This window comes from Eumetopias jubatus, unplaced genomic scaffold (assembly GCF_037043125.1).
Source record: "Eumetopias jubatus isolate StellerSeaLion01/CBP00866 unplaced genomic scaffold, mEumJub1_p1.0 scaffold_2, whole genome shotgun sequence".
In the NCBI taxonomy this organism is placed as follows: domain Eukaryota; kingdom Metazoa; phylum Chordata; class Mammalia; order Carnivora; family Otariidae; genus Eumetopias; species Eumetopias jubatus.
The window spans coordinates 134,465,012-134,484,677 of NW_028274808.1; the positions used below are offsets into that span (position 1 = coordinate 134,465,012).

The window sequence follows — 19,666 nt, forward strand, 5'->3', positions numbered from 1 at the left end:
ATGTCTATTCTCCCCACTTCTATTCAACATAGTATTGGAAGTCCAAGCCACAGCAATTAGACAAGAAAAAGAAATAAAAGTCATCCATATTGGTAAAAGTTAAACTGATGAGGACATGATACATAGAAAATCCTAAAGACGCCACAAAAAACTATTAGATGTTTAAATGAATTCAGTAAAGTTTCAGGATACAAAATTAATACCTAGAAATCAGTAGTGTTTCTACACACTAATAATGAGGTAGCAGAAAGAAATTAAGAAACCAACATCATTTATAATTGCACCAGAAAGAATAATACCTAGGAATAGACTTAACCAAAGAGGTGAAAGACCTGGACTCTGAAAACTATAAAACATTAATGAAAAAAAACTGAAGATGACACAAACAAATGGAAAGATATTCCATGCTCATGGATCATATTATTAAAATGTCCATATTACCCAAAGCAATCTACAGATTCAATGCAATTCCTATCAAAATACCCACAGCATTTTTCACAGAACTAGAACAAATAATTTGTATGAAACCTCAAAAGATCCCAAATAGCCAAAGCAAGGCAGGGGGGAAAAAGCTGGAGATATCATACTTCTGGGTTTTAAGATATACTACAAAACTGTAGTAATCAAAACAGTATAATACAGACACAAAAAGACACATAGATCAATGGAACAGAGACCCCATAAATAAACCCATGATTAATGGTCAATTAATCTATGACAAAGGAGGCAAGAATATAAAATGGGATAAAGATAGTCTCTTCAATAAATGGTGCTAGAAAAACTGGACAGCTACATGCAAAAGAAACTGGACCACTTCTTAACACCATACACAAAAATAAACTCAAAATGGATTTAAGACTTAAATGTGAGACCTGAAACCATAAAAATCCTAGAAGAGAGCACAGGCAGTAATTTCTCTTGACATCAGCCACATCAACATTTTTCTAGATGTGTCTCCTAAGGCAAACAAAAATAAACTATTGAGACTACCTTAAAATTAAAAGCTTTTGTACAGCAAAGGAAACCATTAACAAAACAAAAAGCAATCTAATAAATGGGAGAAGACATTTGCAAATGATGTATCCAATAAAGGAGGAATATCCAAAATACATAAAGAACTTCTATAACTCAACACCAAAAAAAAAAATCTAATTTAAAAATGGGCAGAGGACCTGAATACACATTTTCCAAAGAAGACATACAGATAGTAAGCATGAAAAGATGCTCAACATCACTAATCATCAGGGAAATGGAGGAAACAGTTGACAAAACCAAAAGACAACTGACAGAATGGGAGAAGATATTTGCAAATGTCTTAGCAGATAAAGGGCTAGTATCCAAAATCTATAAAGAACTTATCAAACACAACACCTAAAGAACACACAGTCCAATCAAGAAATGGGCAGAAGACATGAACAGACATTTCTCCAAAGAAGACATCCAAATGGCCAACAGACACAGGAAAAAGTGTTCAACATCACTCGACATCAGGGAAATATAAATCAAAACCTAAATGAGATACCACCTCACACCAGTCAGAATGGCTAAAATGAACAAGTCAGGAAATGACAGATGTTGGCGAGGATGTGGAGAAAGGGGAACCCTCCTACACCATTGGTGGGAATGCAAGCTGGTGCAGCCCCTCTGGAAAACAGTATGGAGGTTCCTCAAAAAGTTAAAAATACAACTACCCTATGACCCAGCAATTGCACTACTGGGTATTTACCCCAAAGATACAAATGTAGGGATCCGAAGGGGCACCTGCACCCCAATGTTCATAGCAGCAATGTCCACAATAGCCAAACAATGGAAAGAGCCCAGATGTCCATCAACAGATGAATGGATAAAGAAGAGGTGGTATATATACACAATGGAATACTACTTAGGCATCAAAAAAATGAAATCTTGCCATTTGCAATGATGTGGATGGAACTAGAGGGTATTATGCTGAGTGAAATAAGTCAATCAGAGAAAGACAATTATCATATGATCTCACTGGTATGTGGAATTTAAGAAACAAAAGAATCATAGGGGAAGAGAAGAAAAAATAAAACGAGATGAAATCAGAGAAGGAGACAAAACATAAGAGACTCTTAATCACAGGAAACAAACTCAGGGTTGCTGGAGTGGAGGGGGAGTGGAGGGATGGGGTAACTGGGTGATGGACATTAAGGAGGACATGTGATGTAATGAGCACTGGGTATTATATAAGACTGATGAATCACTGGACCTCTACATCTGAAACCAATAACACATTATATGTTAACTAATTAAATTTAAATTTTAAATTTAAATAAATCTCAAGAAAATGGATATCAAAACTATAATGAGATACCATTTCATACCCATTAAATGGCCAAAATTAAAAAGACAAGAAATAACAAGTGTTGGCAAGGATGCAGAGAAAAAGGAACCCTCATACACTGTTAATAAGAATATAAATTGTTACAACCACTGTGGAAAATAGTATGGAGGTTCCTCAAAAAATTAAAAATAGAAACACCATATGAATCAGTAATTCCACTCCTGGGTATCTATCCAAACAAAGACAACTAATTTGAAAAGATACATGTACCCTGTGTTTATTGTAGCATTATTTACAACAGCCAAGATACGGAAGGAACCTAAGTGTCTATCAAGAGACAAATGGATTAGGAAGATGTATGTATCTGCAATGGAATATTACTCAGCCATAAAAAAGGATGAGATCTTGCCATTTACAACAACATGGATGGACCTAGAGTATTATGCTAAGTGAAATAAGTTAGACTGAGGAAGACAATTACCATGTGATTTCACTCATACGTGGAATCTAAAACCAATAAATCAGTAAATAAACAAAAAACAGAACCAGACCGACAAATACAGAATATATTGACAGTTGACAGAAGGGAGGTGGTGGGAGAATGGGCAAAATGGGTGAAGGGGAGTGGTAGATACAGGCTTTCAGTAATGGAATGAGTAAGGCACTGGAATAAAAGGCCACGCATAAGAAATAAAGTCAATGATACTGTAATAGCAATGTACAGGGACAGATGGTAGCTACAATTGTGGTGAACACAGCATAATGTATAAACTTGTCAAATCACTATGCTGTACACCTGAAACTAATGTAACATTGTGTGTCAACTACACTAAAAAAACACAAGTGTCATCATGGGAAAAAAAACTTATTTGCTACATCAATCCATCAAGTGTATGAACAAAATGTTTCAATCTCTAGATAATACAAAAATTAATAATTACATGGCAGCTAACATCTAGTGAACACTTATGTTTTAGGCTCTCATCCAAGCATTTTACAAATATCAACTCATTTAATGCTTCCAACATCCCTATTATTATCTTCATTTTACAGATGAAGAAAGATGCACAAAGCACTTTATTGACTGAAAAATAAGGCCTAGAAAACAGTTAAACCCAAAGTTCCTATTGACTCTCAAGAGTCATGTGGTTCCATAAACCATTATTAGTAAGATTCAGGTTAAGAATGACTTGAAATTTCTCAGAACCATATTATAATAACTGTAGTAAAATACAATACTCTTAATAATTTAAAGATTTACAAACAGCAAAAGTTTGTTTTGTGTTTATGTTTATATCCCACAAATTTATTACAATGACATTTTATTAAATAAAAATTCTACCCAATTTAAGCTTAATAATCATATACAAAAATAATGGGAGGCAATGGGAAGCACTTTTTGCCCAATATATCAGTAAACTTCTAAACAGAAATATTCTTTTACAGAGGCAGATATTGCAAATGCATAAACTAAGCTTAATTTCAGATAAACAGGCATCCATCCATTCTGTTTTGCAGTATCGTTACAGTGAGTTCTCCAAGACAGAAAATGAACTGTCAGGTAATCTATCCCATATGAAATAAATACTAGATTTTATATATACAAGTAATATTTACCAAGGCAATTCTACCCACCAGAGTAAGCGCAGTTGATACTACTCTGACCAGAGCAAAGAATCAACCAGCAGCTTCCTTGAGCTATTTTTTGAAGGCTAATTGGAAATGTCAGTGGAGAGGATAATGACCAAAGAAGAGAATACATAATGACTCCCAGACCCTATCTCCCCTCCTATTTGTCACCTACAGTGTAATCTGACTGATCTGCAAAAGAAATATGGGACCATTTTCAAACGGAAGCACAACTGAAAGCATACGCCACGTTCTTGAGACAAAGGAAAAACCTGGGAGGGGGTAGAGAATAAAACATGAAATTCATGGCTTTGAAGTCACCACTAGCATAAAAAACCTCTTTAAAAATTATTGCTTTTAAAAGGTTTTTATTCTATAGCAGGTAGACTTATTTTGTGGCTCAAAGAATAATGTAAATTCTGTGTTTTATGCCACTGGTTCATAGTCAGAGGCAAACATAAACTGGACTTAGTGCAGAGGCTAATGGGGTAAGAGCTAAGCAGAGACAAGACAGATGCCTTCCATCCAAACAGACTCTCAGGCTCTCCCAGCACAACCTTGGGAACTGCTCAACATCATTAGCTGTGAATTATCTCCTCACAAATACTGCTTTCACATGTATGGTTTTCTCATTTTTGAAATCATATAATAACCATTCACCCTTAAGCATTTCTTCAAACAAAAATGACCAGCAGAATTATTCAGTATTTTACTAATGGTGATTTTATCCAGGACAGTCTTGGCTACTTACTTTTACCTGATCCAATTTTACTGTTAAATCACCAGTAACATGCAGCTTTTTGGGGTGCTTTAATAAAGGACAGAATTGTCTGACTCCTAGATACATTAAGATAATACAGTTTTCTGAATTTGGGAAGGGTATAAAGTGTTTTCCTAGAATATCTAAGGAATATTATTTTTAAAGAAAAATAATCTGAAAAACACGCAAATTTACTTTTTCATTCACAACCATATAGCTATGTGTATATTTTAGTGTGTAAAAATACATTATACTATATTTCAACAAATCTATGGAAAGAATAACTTTGTTCATTTGGATCCATAGTTTACTTTTTTCCTAATTAACAAAGAATCTCTGTATGGTTACATTTCCAATTAAAAATTGAATTTCCTAAGTATTATAAATGAAAGTATTCACTGAAAAAGTTTCCTAACATACAGTTTTTAATATGTAACTATGTCTAGTTGCTATTACTGATCACCATTTATGTACACAGCCCTGCACCTGGTGCTGTCATACAAAGATGCGTACATCCTGTTGTCTAGTATACCAAAGAGTTCCCAGGGAGTTCAGGAGATCCAGTTACCCAAAGGACTAAAGAGAGGCATATTCAAAAAGAACAAAAATGAATGAGATTTCCAAAGGAGTCAGGAGAAGTAAAGGAGAAAGAAGACAGTCAAAAGTCCAAAAGATGGGATAGAGGGAATTTAAGAAAAATGGACAATCAAAAAATATTTATTGTGTAAAGATACAGCAGATACAAAAAAATGAATATGACAGGCATTCCCATTCAAGGAGCTCAAAATCTAGTCGAAGAGACAGAAAGCATAAATTAATGAAGTTGTTTTTAAAATTTACTATTGGTGATTAACTAATTCAATAAACACATGTAGTCCTTAATTCAAGAAACAGACATTAAGGTGGACCCAGGATTAAATTCTGAAGCTTAATGACTCTTCCTTGATCTTTCATGTGGTTATATTTTTCAAAACATTTCAAACGTCATGTTAAGTGAATTCAGACACGCACTGCATTATGTGGCCCCTACTGAGAGACTAGACTCTGACGGAGTTGTTTTAAAAAAGTTTTAAGTGAATCTGCATTGTAGAAATTATCACACAAACCAACCATTATATTAGCTGAGATAAAGAAAGGTTTTCTATTTATCTACATGTTGAGTTTTTGTTAAGATTTTATTTATTTGAGAGAGAGTGAGTGAGAGAGAGAGAGAGAGAGCATGAACAGTGGGGAGAGGCAGAGGGACAGGGAGAAGCAGACTCCCCGCTGACCAGGGAGCCCAACCTGGGGCTTGATCCCAAGACCCTGAGATCATGACTTGAGCCGAAGGCAGACGCTTAACCAACTGAGCCACCCAGGCGTTCCTACAAATTGAGTTTAAAGTGTAGAACAACACTGGCACAGTGCACAGATTCTAATAATCTTTTTTTTTTTTTAAGACTTTATTTATTTGAAATAGAGCAAGAGTAAGAACAAGCAGGGGGAGCAGCAGAGGGAAGGGAGAAGCAGGCTTCCCGCTGAGCAGGGAGCCCGATGCAGGGCTCAATCCCAGGACCCTGGGATCATGACCTGAGCTGAAGGCAGACACCTAAACAACTGAGCCACCCAGGTGCCCCTCTAATAGTCTTTACTCCAAAACTGTAAGTGGTTCTGGAGGTAGAGTCTTCTGTGAGCAGTTATTTGTGACGTCTTTCTAAAGATTTCATCAATATCCTTTGAGATAATATCCAGGATGTTTGGAGAAAAAATTCTTAATTATGCCTTAATTTTAGCTAAATTTAATTTTATATATCCATTGATTTTCTCAAATTCAAAGTATTCAAGTCATACCTTTTCCTTAAGGGCTTTTATTTTTTATTTTTTTTAAAGATTTTATTTTTTGTCAGAGAGAGAGAGCACAAGCAGGGGAAGTGGAGCTTCCCCACTAAGCAGGGAGCCCAATGCAGGACTCGATCCCAAGACCCTGAGACCATGACCTAAGCCAAAGGCAGACACTTAACTGACTGAGCCACCCAGGTGTCCCACCTTAAGGGTTTTTTTAAAAATCAAAATAGCCATGCATACATACAAGCAAAAAAAAAAAAAAAAAAAAAAAACAACTAAAACCAATATGCACATCACTGGTCGGCTAATGAGATGTTAAGGTGATGATATTAAGAGTCAAACATCTTGGGGCACCTGGGTGGCTCAGTCATTAAGTGTCTGCCTTCGGCTCAGGTCATGATCACAGGGTTCTGGGATCGAGCCCCGTGTCGGGCTCGCTGCTCCGAGGGAAGCCTGCTTCTCCTCCCATTCCCCCTGCTTGTGTTCCTGTTCTTGCTCTCTCTCTGTCAAATAAATAAATAAAATCTTAAAAAAAAAAAAAAAAAGTCAAACACCTTAAACTTATTCACTCAACACTACTCATTTGTAATCACATGACTGCTCTGGTTCCTAAAGAGCCTCAAATCCAAATCACCAAGATCTTTTAAAAATATATCTAGACTAGTGCTCGCTTTGGCAGCACATATAAAAATATATCTAGACCCTAGAGAAAATGTTTGCCTTATTAATAACTTTCAGTCTCACTGATTTTCTCTTTTGCTATCAGGCATATTCGTTTTACAACAAAATTATCTAAATATCAGAATGACTTTCTGGGTCTTTGTCACTGAGTCGTTCTGTATGATATTAGTCAAGTCATTTAGTCTCGTGGGCCATGGCGAGGGGATCAGACCTGGAGATACCTGCATTCTATTTTAATAAAATTCCTTATCAATGAAATAGCTTGGGCTATCTCTGCTGTTTACATCTGCTAAGACCTATACCTTCCAAAGTCATTTGACTGCTGAACTAAAATTCTGAAAGGACTTTTTGGATATTGTTTTACAAAAAGAATTCCAAAGATTTTCACAGCAGAATTTGACATGCTTCTCAAGATGTGGCTCCTGGCCCCCCCTTTCCAGCCTTCAATGCCTGTTCCCAGCCCCGAACATGCAGTCCTTTCTCATTTCCAAGACTTGCACAGCTGCTTCCTCTGCCTGGAATGCCTTTTCCCACTATCTACCTAGCAAATGCCTACTTGTTCTTTACTTTTGTGACACCTGCATCTCTTCTCAACGGCCTTCAATGTTCTCCTGCAGAGCGGAGTCCTCCTCACCCTTCATGCACTTACAGGTCCTTGTTCACATTGCAGCAGTGCATGAGGGGACTCAGTGTCCCACCAGTTTCAAGACCCCGGAAGGCATGCTATCAGCTTTGTTTCCCTCTCTGTCCTCAATACCATTCACGGTACCTAGCATTTGGAAAACACTCATACGTTTGCTGAAAAAATGACACTGATGACTTGCAATGAGCTTTTATGGTTCCAATAGCCTAAAATACTAAGTAAGCAGTAAGCTATTTCTATGACAGAAATTAGAAAAAAAAGAAGAAATATTGATTTTACTTTAGAAAAACAGTTGGAAAGTTTAGGGTATGATGCAAACAATTACTAAAAATTAGGGTATATATCATGTGTAAAATAAAACAAAGAAAATAAATTCCATTGCCTTTACCCATTCAACAGGGAAATTATTTTCAAATATTAGTTGTAGCAAATCCCAAAGGGAAAGTAAGAAAAGGAAATAGTAATCACCTTATTTTCTCACAGTCTACCTCCAGTATTGCTGTATGCAAATCAATAAAGATGTAACTGCAGCTATGAAAACATGAGATTTAGATGTGCTGATATAAAACCATCCATAAACTGCATTAAGTGGGAAAAGAAAAACAGGTACAGAATAGTCTGTTCTCATTTGTATTGAAAAAAAAAATGAGGGTGGAGAGGATGTAAACACATAAGCTTGAATACTCAGAAACTTTCTGCAGTAGTAGTGGCCAGCCCGTGGAGATTATAAATAAGGCTCTGAGGCAGGAGGGGGATTTCACTGAAAATTGCATTTTAGTCCAGATTTTTACTATGGGCATGTATTAGGTTTTTAACTTTCAAATCTAGTGAAAACAAAAGAAAACACAACCTACCTAAGGACTCTTGAAGCACTTGGCTTTTGGCACACTCCCTGTTCAGAACCCAGCCATGGTGCCCAAGGAGAGGCCAGACGTGCGTGTTCAGGTCAGCAGCCAGCACAGACTGCGGCCGTGAGCGAGCCACCTCGGACACCCAGCTCACTCAAGACCCAAACGACGAGCACTACCTCCATCTGACTGCAATCGTAAGAGAGGTACTAAGTTAGAGCTGCCCGGTGAAGCCAAGCCAATCCGTGGGATCAGGAGAGAAACAGAATAAACTGTTTTAAGCCAAGGGAAAATTAGAAAAACTAGTTAAGGATTTCAGGGCCTTAAAATGCAGGTTGATCACATGAATTTACTTCTATTTTGTCCTGACAGTCCACTAAACTAACATTAAATGAAATTAAGCTGAGGGGACGCCTGGCTGGCTCAGTCACTACAGCATGTGACTCTTGATCTCGGGGTTGCAAGTTCAAGTCCCATGCTGGGTATGGAGACTACTTGAAAAAAAGAGAAAGAAATAAATTAAGGTGAAAACCCACAGAGCAAAGAAAACTGAAGAAATGTCAAGGAAAACAGAAGAGGCATGACTACGAAATTGCAAGCTGAAAACAGACGGGATAACTTTTAGCAGACCTGAGAAATCAGGGACTGGTAGTATCTTCTAGAGAAAACTGAACTGAAAAGACTCAGTGGAAGGCCAGGGTAGGGCCTAGACTCCTAGACTAGAGCACTAAGTAAAAGTCTACTAATAATGAGTGCAAGCTCTAGCCAAAGCAGTCAACTGTGAGAATATTTTTAGAAATGTATGAACATAAAACATTTACCTTCCAAGCATATTTCATAGAAAACTATTGGAGGCCATGCTTCAGCAAAATAAGGATGTATACCCAGAAACTGGAAGATGCAGGACTCAGTCCAAATGTGACAGGACTACAGAGTTTCTAGGACAGAGGTCTCAAGGTAAAAAAAAGAAACTGATACACAGATTTGTGTGAAAATTGGAAAAAAACTACCAATACACACTGAATAGACCCAGAAGAGAAATTAAGGATTCCTACATGGAAATTTATAGATGTGGAAAGGAGAAGGTGAAGCAGTTACTAAGTTCAGGAAAAACAACAAGTTGTGTAAGAAGAGAAATGCAATCACATTATTTGGTTCTCCAGGAAGTGATATTTTCAGCACCTTTTTAACAATGTCAACAACGACAATAACAAACTGTGGCAGGAAGTCAGTAGGTAATGCCTCCTAATTTAAATTAAGAAATGGATATATTACTTAGAAAAATGGGGGAAAAAATCTGTAAGTGGTGGGAGGCAGGTTGTTGTTTACACTCTTTTAAAACTGATTTTTTAAATGGACATATATTAATGCTACAAATGATTTATATTTTCATTAATCATAATTTTGTTATTCAGCACTTACAAGAATGATCTTATGAAATAATGTAAAATTGTTGGGTTCAGCAGCAGAAGCTACTATAGGCACTTTTCTTGCTGATAATTCTTTTTAAAATTCAAAATACCAATAAAGTCTTGCCAGTCTATATATAAAGTGAGAAGGCACTGTATTCTTCTCTCCTGTAACAGTAAGGAATCCATCCCAAAATCTACTTTACATTTAACAATGCAAATCAAACCCTGTTGGTTTGGTAAGTGTGGTAAACCACTCGAATCCACCAAGAACGAAAAATGTCACAAATGTGCTTTGATAAACACAGAATCAGAGTCAAGTGTTTTTCTCTCCAAATTTTAGCTGTTACCAGTCATCATCAATCTATCATCATGATTCTTCTACACTGATTCAAATTTAAAACTGAATGACTACCTAAAATGAGTAATTTCTTATTACCTTGAAAGATCAGAAATACCTTTCAGTATCTCTTCCCAAGAATGTACTTTCTTTAGATGCCTTACTAATAACTTTTAAAAATACAGTAACAGACTCAGAAAACTGGACTACACACACACGCAAAAAAAAAAAAACCCTGAATGTAAAAAGAGGAAAACTCTTTAAAAAATATAGGTTCCTAACCCCAAAAATGATTCTTTGAAAATTACTATCATCATTTAAGATTGTGCTTCACTTTCTGACTTTCTAGATTCAGAAACAAAATCAAGACCAGGATCTGAAGAAGGCTTTATTAAAGCAGGGGCACCATGAAGAACACAACAACTGAATAAAATGACATACTTCTAGAGGACCCGATGTATTTCCCATACACTGTGTATTTCTAGTTTAATGAGAAATGGAAAAGAGTCACCCGTATTGTGTTCAGTTTCCAAAACTGTACTGAGAAGAATTTATTTATTGAAAAACTCTTAAGAGCTAAAACAGTAACTATTAAGAGCTAAAGGAAAAACTCAACTTCATATCCTCCTTTAAAATGAAAAATATTGGGGGCACCTGGGTGGCTCAGTCAGTTAAGTGTCCAATTCTTGATTTCGGATTAGGTCATGATCTCAGGATCATGAGATCAAGCCCTGAGTTGGGCTCCATGCTCAATGGGGAGTCTGCTTGAGATTCCCTCCCTCCCTCCTTCTCTGTCCCTCCCCCTGCTCTCACTCTCTCTCCCTCTCTAAAATAAATAAATACAATCTTTAAAAATAAAATCATAAAAATAGATGATAAAGTATACTATAAACAGATGTGTGTGTGTGTATACACACACACACATATATATATATATATATAAATGTATACAAAGAATATATAATAAACCATGTCAGCAAAACTAAATACCCTGATAAATTCTATATGAACACTATTTCCTGGGTAGAAATAAAGCAATATATATGTAAAAATTTCTTTGTAAATTATACTTGGTTAACAATAAATCCATATATTTAAAAGTTTCTTTACTACAATTTCCAAAGAAAATTTTGAAATCTGTCAACTATTAAACAAGTAATGTACTTTTATTAGTCACATTAGGGAGTAATCATTATTTAAACCACAGTGAGAGAAACACCTTTATACATGGGACAAATAAAAAGAGAAGCTGGGTTAAAATGTAACAAATAAAGGATGTTACGAATTTAAATCATGTGAGCAAAAATAAACATGTAAAATATACTAGCTACATATCAGTACTATTTTCCTTACCTGCCAGATAGAGAGCAAATGATATAAATCTATGGTAGCGAATGAGGAACTGAAGTTGCTCTTCTCTTTGAACAAATGTAGCAAAATAATCTGCTACAGTCTCTCCATAGAAGAAGTAGTTTACACATAGTAGAAAGTACCTACAATTTAAAAACAATTAGCTTTTTTATACTTGAAGCCTTTTTTCCCTCTCAAACTCAACAAAACTATTCTCTACATTTTGATGATGACACAAACATCATAAACCAAATTCAGTAGACAGGTTCAGGATATTCCATCAAAACATGTTTTTCTGCTTTTAAACTTAATTTCAAATGTATCAGTCAACAAAAATTTACCAAATATACCTCATGCCTCTACTTAGGTCAAAATCTTCTTTTTTTTTTCTTTCTTTCTTTCTCTCTCTCTTTTTCCCCCCTTAAGTCAAAGTCTAAGAGACAGATAATTGGGAAACAACGTAAAAAACACTACACATATACAAACACACACATTCTTTCTCTCACAGATACACACACACACACACACACACACACACACACACACACACACACACACACACACACACACACACACACACACACTCAGTACTGTTTATAATGAAAATTCACTCCCAACTACTCACAGCTCTGGAGCAGAGCTTTTTAATAGTGGAGATCCTATGCCAAATTGCCCCCTGCCCTAAGGAAGATCAACAGAGAAAGAAGGAAGAGGTAATTCAACCTCTGACCTCTCCCCGTCCTGCCCTGCGCATATTGGTGTCTTTCTCCCTCTCCTGCATGTTCCAGATGGACTCCAGTGGCACAGTGATGCTTAAGAGGTAATGGTGGGGGGTGGGAGCAAGCAGCAGGTAAAAATCTCTAAGAGCAACTTTTTAAAACTGTGTCAATCAGCTGTCCCTCCACCCAGCTCTGGTATGTCTTTTCCACCCAGGGGAGGGTTGAACCCAGGACATTTTGCTGATGGCAGCTTGTGTGAGCCAGGAAAAAAGGCTGAGAAACACTGCTTCAGAGCTCCTCTGTGCCTCATCCTTTGAAGGGCAGCGTCCCAGGTGGCCAGGACAGCAGAGGGGGAAAGGAGGGATTTCCCTTCTAGTTGTCATGAATGGAATCAGACCCCAGTGTTTTCAAAGTAGAGTATTCTCACTTCTATCAGCTGCATTACCATTTTCTATTCTCCTACAATGGAAACTGTCTTTGACTCCTCTGTAAGGCTATCAAGGCCTACTCTAGCCCACCAGCCCAACTTTTTGCCCACTGTTCTGCTCAGGAGAGCCAGGAATGTCTCTCCATCTGTGGCACGTGCCTCCTCAGTCCCCTATCTAGAACCTGATGGGTGCAGCTTCACCAATGCAGAACACTCTTCTCTATCCAAAACTTGTCTTTATTTCAAGTGATAGTTTGTTTCTCACCTTCTCCATAAAGACTCCTACAATCACTGGAGCCCATCCCGACCTGCCTTTTTTTCCCCTACACTTAGAATCAATCAATCCTGCATGGTTTAGCAGTTAATTACTCTCCACCTGCTTACTCTACCTAACATTTCCCATAATTTTGCCCTTCATGAAAAAACCTGCTATAAGGAAAAATTAGCTATTACCAAAACCAAGAAACTATTTTTTGACCACTCTAAACCCCAAAGGTATACATTTGATTTCTTAAGACACTGGACCCTCTGGCTGATACTAATCAAATACCTATATTCAAAGGCATGGCCAGTTAGGTCAATTATGAACAATCATATTATATGTTTCCTGGTCAAGGTCTTGATAACTAAGAATTATACCTGAAAAGTTGTAAAAAGATAAATGAAACTTTAAATATTAAAATCACATGACTTTTTTTAAAACTAATTTTTACACGCATTTGTACCCATACAATATTTCATGGGCTGGTAACTGCCAGTGCTATTTACAAGGCTGCCTTAAGTCCCCTCAGAGAGTCTTACTCTTCCCTCTGACTGCCCTCCATGCAGCCTGTCATGGGGCCCAAGGCCTGAACACAGGATCAAACCAGGAACAACAAAGGTGGAGTCATCTCTCCTCTCACTGCCCTGCCCAGCCCCCAGGGCCTGCAGGGAGGTGGGCCATGGAGGGTGGGAGGGAGACAGATACTCAGCCTGGGCTGTCCTCCCCTTCAACAAACCACTGATCACTCAAGGGAAACAGAACAGAAAACCCACAACTATTTTCATATCTCATCTTTCACTTTTTGTAGAGATAATCTAATTTTGTGTGTGGTCTCAGGTCAACTGAGGAAAAATAAAGCAAAAGATCACACATATTTCTAACATTCTATAAAACGAAACTGTGTTAAAATTCTAATTGTAAAGAACATAAACATGTGTCCGATATAATGTTTTTTTAAAGAGGACAACTGTATATATGACTATACACAGATATGAAGTATCTGTACAAAGACTGAAGGATGATACACGAATAGTTGTGTTGGGATGGGGGACTTCAAGGTGATTTTCTTCTTTTCAAAATCCAATTGCATCCTTTGTATTTATCTTCCTCCAAAAATCAATCTATACAGTCAATTGGGTGATACTGACTGATCAGGATGCTTCCTTTACAAACTCTAGAAAAGTCATATTTTCACATCTGAAAGAGTTTTAAATTACTTACCAGCTTAATGTTCTAAACCATGGCAGGTCGTAAGAGCGATAGACTCTATAACCTATTGTGATAATTTCATGGAAGCATTTCACTTGGATGCCTAGAACCTGAAGCCAAGAGAACACATTTACATACATCTCTCAGTGTTTACATTTGTGCTTCATCATTTAACATGCAGTTTGTTATCATACGTATTTTAAAAATCTTTAGCTTACCCATTTTTAATTATTCTAAATGTCGGTAGCAAAAATTGAGTAGTCAATGCTTCTACAATCAAGTGATATTTCAAAGGGGTAAGCAAATCTATGTTTTATCCAAAAAGTGAGAGCTCCTTCCTGGGATAGGAGGGGGCACTGTAGCTTAAAGTTTGAGGGATACAGTCTGGTTGGTCACAGACTAGGCTTTATCCCTCATTACTACTTCATTTCTTGAGTCCGTCCTTCTTAAGACGGACAATCTTTTTGTGCATTTTGTTTCTTTAGTTAGCCTAGGAAAACGATTGAATGTGCAAGTTTGCTTATATATATTTAACCATACATCCTGGTACACTTTCCAAGGATAAAGACACTGTCAGAACACATGATTAAAACACCTTTCCCCTGTCACCCAGCAGGGTTTGGGCATGATCTCTTCATACTTCCAGCAGTGCCAACTCTCACATAGCCAGCTACATACATCTCTCATCAGTCCAAGTGGTGCCACACTGGCAAATTATAAAACAGCCTTCTACATTTGCAGCCACTTCAGTCAGTCAATTGATTCTATGCAGTTTCGTTTGCACAGTGTCCTATGTACATTCATAATGGGTTAGGGGCGCCTGGGTGGCTCAGTGGGTTAAGCGACTGCCTTCAGCTCAGATTATGATCCAGGAGTCCCGGGGTCGAGCCCCACCTCGCGGTCCCTGCTCAGCAGGGAGTCTGCTTCTCTCTCTCCCTCTGGCCCTCCCACCCCCCCCTCGTGCTCTCTCTTGCTCTCTCTCAAATAAATAAAATCTTTAAAAAAAATGGGTTAATATTTATGAATCCTTTTTTGATGGCCTACTTAGCAGTCCTTCACACTGTTGTATCCACCACCAACCTGAGTATAGGTAATCCCTGAGGATGTAGCAACATATTCAATGCTTGGCTTAAGTCAATTCCAAGACTTAAAGAGCAAGTGGCAAGTTGAACACTTATTACCATGAACCAAGAAATTAAAATCTTTGTGAATATAGCAGACTAACTATTTCAACCTCTAGAGAGTATACCCAAGGGCTTGGTCTTGTATAGCTCTGCAGCTAAGAATGGATTTTATATTTTTTTAAAAAGTTAAAAACAAAACCCAAACATGATGTGACAGAGAAATATGTGGTTCCTTAAAGCCTAAAATATTTTTACCTGCTTCTTTACTTAAAAATCTTACCAAACTCTGCCCAAGAATATACTTTCATATTTCTTTTTAAGCTCTCCACAAATTAGCTTTCCCAAAGCTACTGTTCAGGATATTCTTAAGTTGTATTTACATGTCCACTCACATACTTAAAGTAATTGTGTTCCCTCAGCCACATAAGAAAATATTAGGCCAAACTACTATAGTTTTAAGAAAAAGTCATTACTGCTTTATAACATAAAGACAAGAAATTCAAATAGTGTCTTTCAAATAAGCTTTGAATATGTCAAAAGTCATTTTTTAAAACAATCACAGAATGGGGACAATGCTAGATGTTAAAATAAAATGGCAAAGCCATGCTACTTATAGAACCAAAGGCTTTTAAAATATCAGATGCACTGATGAAATTTCTATTTGCTAAATGAACACATTTGCTCAAGAACAACCATTAGCACTTTACATGGTATTTTACTGAAGGGGGGAAAACACTACTTTTAATAGCACACACATATATATTTATGACTGTCAACTACAGTTTGCAAGTAGAATCAATATAGCGCTACTGGGAAAAGAGAAAACAAGGGATTCAAATCAACAGAGCTAAAATCCTTAAAATATATGTGTATCTTCCAGGCTGGGTGATTACACAGAAACTGATATTCCAGGCCATCCATACTGGTAGCAGTGCACATTGGTAGGACTCTGTTGGCCCAATAAATGTGTTAAGAGCCTTAAAAACAACAACCAGTATGTAAATGCCTCCTCTGCTAGTTACCGAGGAGGATTCGGAGAAATAATACAGGACATGTGTCTTCAGAGAGGGCTAGTCTGTCAGGGAGGACACCTGGAAATAGGCACATGGATGTAAGCATGGCCAAACAGAACACCTGTGCCAGGCACTGGCAACAGGCTGCAGTTGGCAGAGAGAAGAAGGGTACAAAGGATCACAGATACAGGAGAGGGAGAGGCATATTAGGAAACTACAAGTAGTTCAGAGTTGCTGAGACACAAAGATGGAGGTGAGAAGCAGAGAGAGACAAGCCTGGTCACAGAATCACAGCAAACGGTACAAAGGACTACACCAGAGTTCGTGCTGGGGACACTGGGGTGGCTCAGTCGGTTCACTGTCTGCCTTCGGCTCAGGTCATGATCCCAGGGTCCTGGGATTGAGCCCCACATCGGGCTCCCTGCTCCGTGGGAAGTCTATTTCTCCCTCTGCCTGCCGCTCCCCTCTGCTTGTGCTCTCTCCCTCTCTGACAAATAAATAAAATCTTAAAAAAAAAAAAAAAGGAGTTCGTGCTGATCACTAAAGGACATGATCCAGTGTTTGTGTTGGGGATAAGAGAGGTGGAAAGAATGGACTGGAGAGGCGGCAAGAGTAGAGACAGGAAGGCAGGCAAGATACCACCATCTGGTCGAGTGCAGATGAATCTTTAACTGGGCCAGTGGCAGAGGGGGCTGGTGTAAGGAGTAACACATCGAGGAGATAGAACTGGCTGGATTTTGGGGGTTGAGGAAATTGGGGGGCTAAGGGTGACAGGGGAACATGGAATAAGACCAGGGAAGGCTTTTGGGAAAGTAGACAGATTTATGCAGAATGACTGGGGATGGAACAGAATTCAGATTTGGATATGTTGAGTTTGACTATGGTATCTACGGGTTATCCAAATAAAACTGCCTATTTCCACTTTGGGAATCTATTTAAAGAAAATAATCCTGCATATGAAAAGTCTTTACATTCTAATATGTTCAGGATAGTGTTATTCACCATAAAGAAATACCAAAACATAGCCTATATGTCTGAAAATAACACGGTAGTTCATAACTTATGATGCATTTCACTCCACTGAGTCCATGAAAGTATTAAAGTTGATGGGGTGGCGGGCGGTGCCTGGGTGGCTCAGTGGGTTAAGGGTCCGACTCCTGGTTTCGGTTCATGTTATGATTTCACAGTGGTAAGATGGAGCCCCACATCTGGCTCCGAGCTGAGTGAGAGGTGTGCTTCAGATTCTGTTCCCGCTCCTCCACCTGCTCCCTAGCACACATGTGTGCTCTCTCTTTTAAAGATTTTATTTATGGGGTGCCTGGGTGGCTCAATCGTTAAGCGTCTGTCTTCGGCTCAGGTCATGATCTCAGGGTCCTGGGATCGAGCCCCGCATCAGGCTCCCTGCTCCGCGGAGGCCTGCTTCTCCCTCTCCCACTCCCCCTGCTTGTGTTTCCTCTCTCGCTGTGTCTCTCTCTGTCAAATAAATAAAATCTTTTAAAAAATAAAAAAATAAAAGAAAGATTTTATTTATTTATTTGAGAGAAAGCGAGCATGAGCAGGTGGGGGAGGGGCAGAGGGAGACGGAGAGGCAGACACTCTGCTGAGCAGGGAGTCCGATGCAGGGCTCTATCCCAGGACCCCGAGATCATGACCTGAGCCAAAGGCAGACGCTTAACGACTGAGCCACCAGGCGCCCCTAAAAAAAAAAATGTTTTTAAATGAAGCCGATGGTTGTAACGATGGTGGAACAACACAAAACACTCACTATAATATTTAGTTTAAAAAGCAGGATACAAAAGTCTAATCACATGATTACAACTATGATTTTTAAAACATAAAAAAGGGATAAAAGAAAATATATTAAATAGCAGTATTAATTGGGTTTTGGTAGTTGATGATAGGGTTAGGGGTGATCTTCAAAAAATTATCAATTTCCCAAAGTAATTTTAACACTCCTGTATAACTCTCACATGTGAAAAAATAAACTATTTAAAACTGAATCATATAATGTGAATAAAAACTTAGAGGAGTTTCCAAGAAGATGAGGGCGGAACCTCTTATACTATCTGCCTTTAAGTCAAATTATACTTTAGTATCTCCATCACGTAGAAAGTATGATTGCAAGTTATGAATGCAACAACTAAAAAAGTATTTTAAGTAGCAGGCTAAGGGAAAAAAGCTCCTTTTAAGGAACATTTTATTATTCATTCTCATATTATGAGTTCCAATTTAAAGTAGTAGCTTTCATTTCCTAGAAATAAGTTTTTAATAAAACGCTCTTGAATTAGTCATTTATGAGTGCTAATATTGTAGGGCACATGCAAGCTAGAAATGATGGATACTTCTCAAAATATAAATGACCTAGTTAGGGATATGAATATAAGTAGGACTTTAAAACACATAAAAGTAATATCATTTGAGTACCAACAGTGTGTGCATATGTGTAAATCCATCCACATTTCCTTAACATGAATTATAAATACAACCTATGTATGTATGTGTACCCCGTGCATGAATGTGTGTGTACACAGTGCAATAAACTTAAATAAGATCAATTAAGTTCAAATCTATTTCACTAGATCTTTTTTTTTAAGATTTTATTTATTTGACAGAGAGAGAGAGAGAGAGAGAGAGCGCACAAGCAGGCGGAGCAGCAGAGGGAGAGGGAGAAGCAGGCTCCCCACTGAGCAGGGAGCCCGATGAGGGACTTGACCCCAGGATCCCGGGATCATGACCTGAGCCGAAGGCAGACGCTTAACCATCTGAGCCACCCAGGCGCCCCCACTTTAACTAGATCTTTAATATTCTTTGCTGATTAAGCTCACCAATGAAAGGAAGAACTTGTAATAAAATGATATTTTCCTCTCATGGTAGAAAAAATGAACAAGAAAGCCCAAGCACTTTAGGTATGCTTATAGCTCTCTTTTTAAAATTCAGAATCCCAAATGTGCAAGGATGTCTTTAAAAGTGTTTTGAATTTCCTCATAAATGAGTGATTAAAAATTAGCCTTTACACACAAATTCTGGCCTGAGTTACCACATCAAACAGTTTAGTCTGGAGAACAATGTAACTTTCTCACAGGAAGCCCACCAAGCTGGCATGAGTCCGTGTATTGAGGATGC

The 19,666-nt window shown here is 37.9% G+C and overlaps 1 protein-coding gene across 1 annotated transcript in view; it reads right to left on the reverse strand.

Moving 5' to 3' along the window:
- The window catches only part of CDS1 (CDP-diacylglycerol synthase 1), a 59,875-nt gene that overhangs the window by 18,593 nt on the left and 21,616 nt on the right, over positions 1-19,666 (reverse strand). Inside the window, exons 4-5 of the mRNA XM_028124145.2 lie at positions 14,419-14,516; positions 11,793-11,932 (exon numbers count right to left, since the gene is read on the reverse strand). Of these exons, the coding sequence (XP_027979946.1) occupies positions 11,793-11,932; positions 14,419-14,516 (238 nt within the window). The remainder of the gene's footprint in view (positions 1-11,792; positions 11,933-14,418; positions 14,517-19,666) is intronic.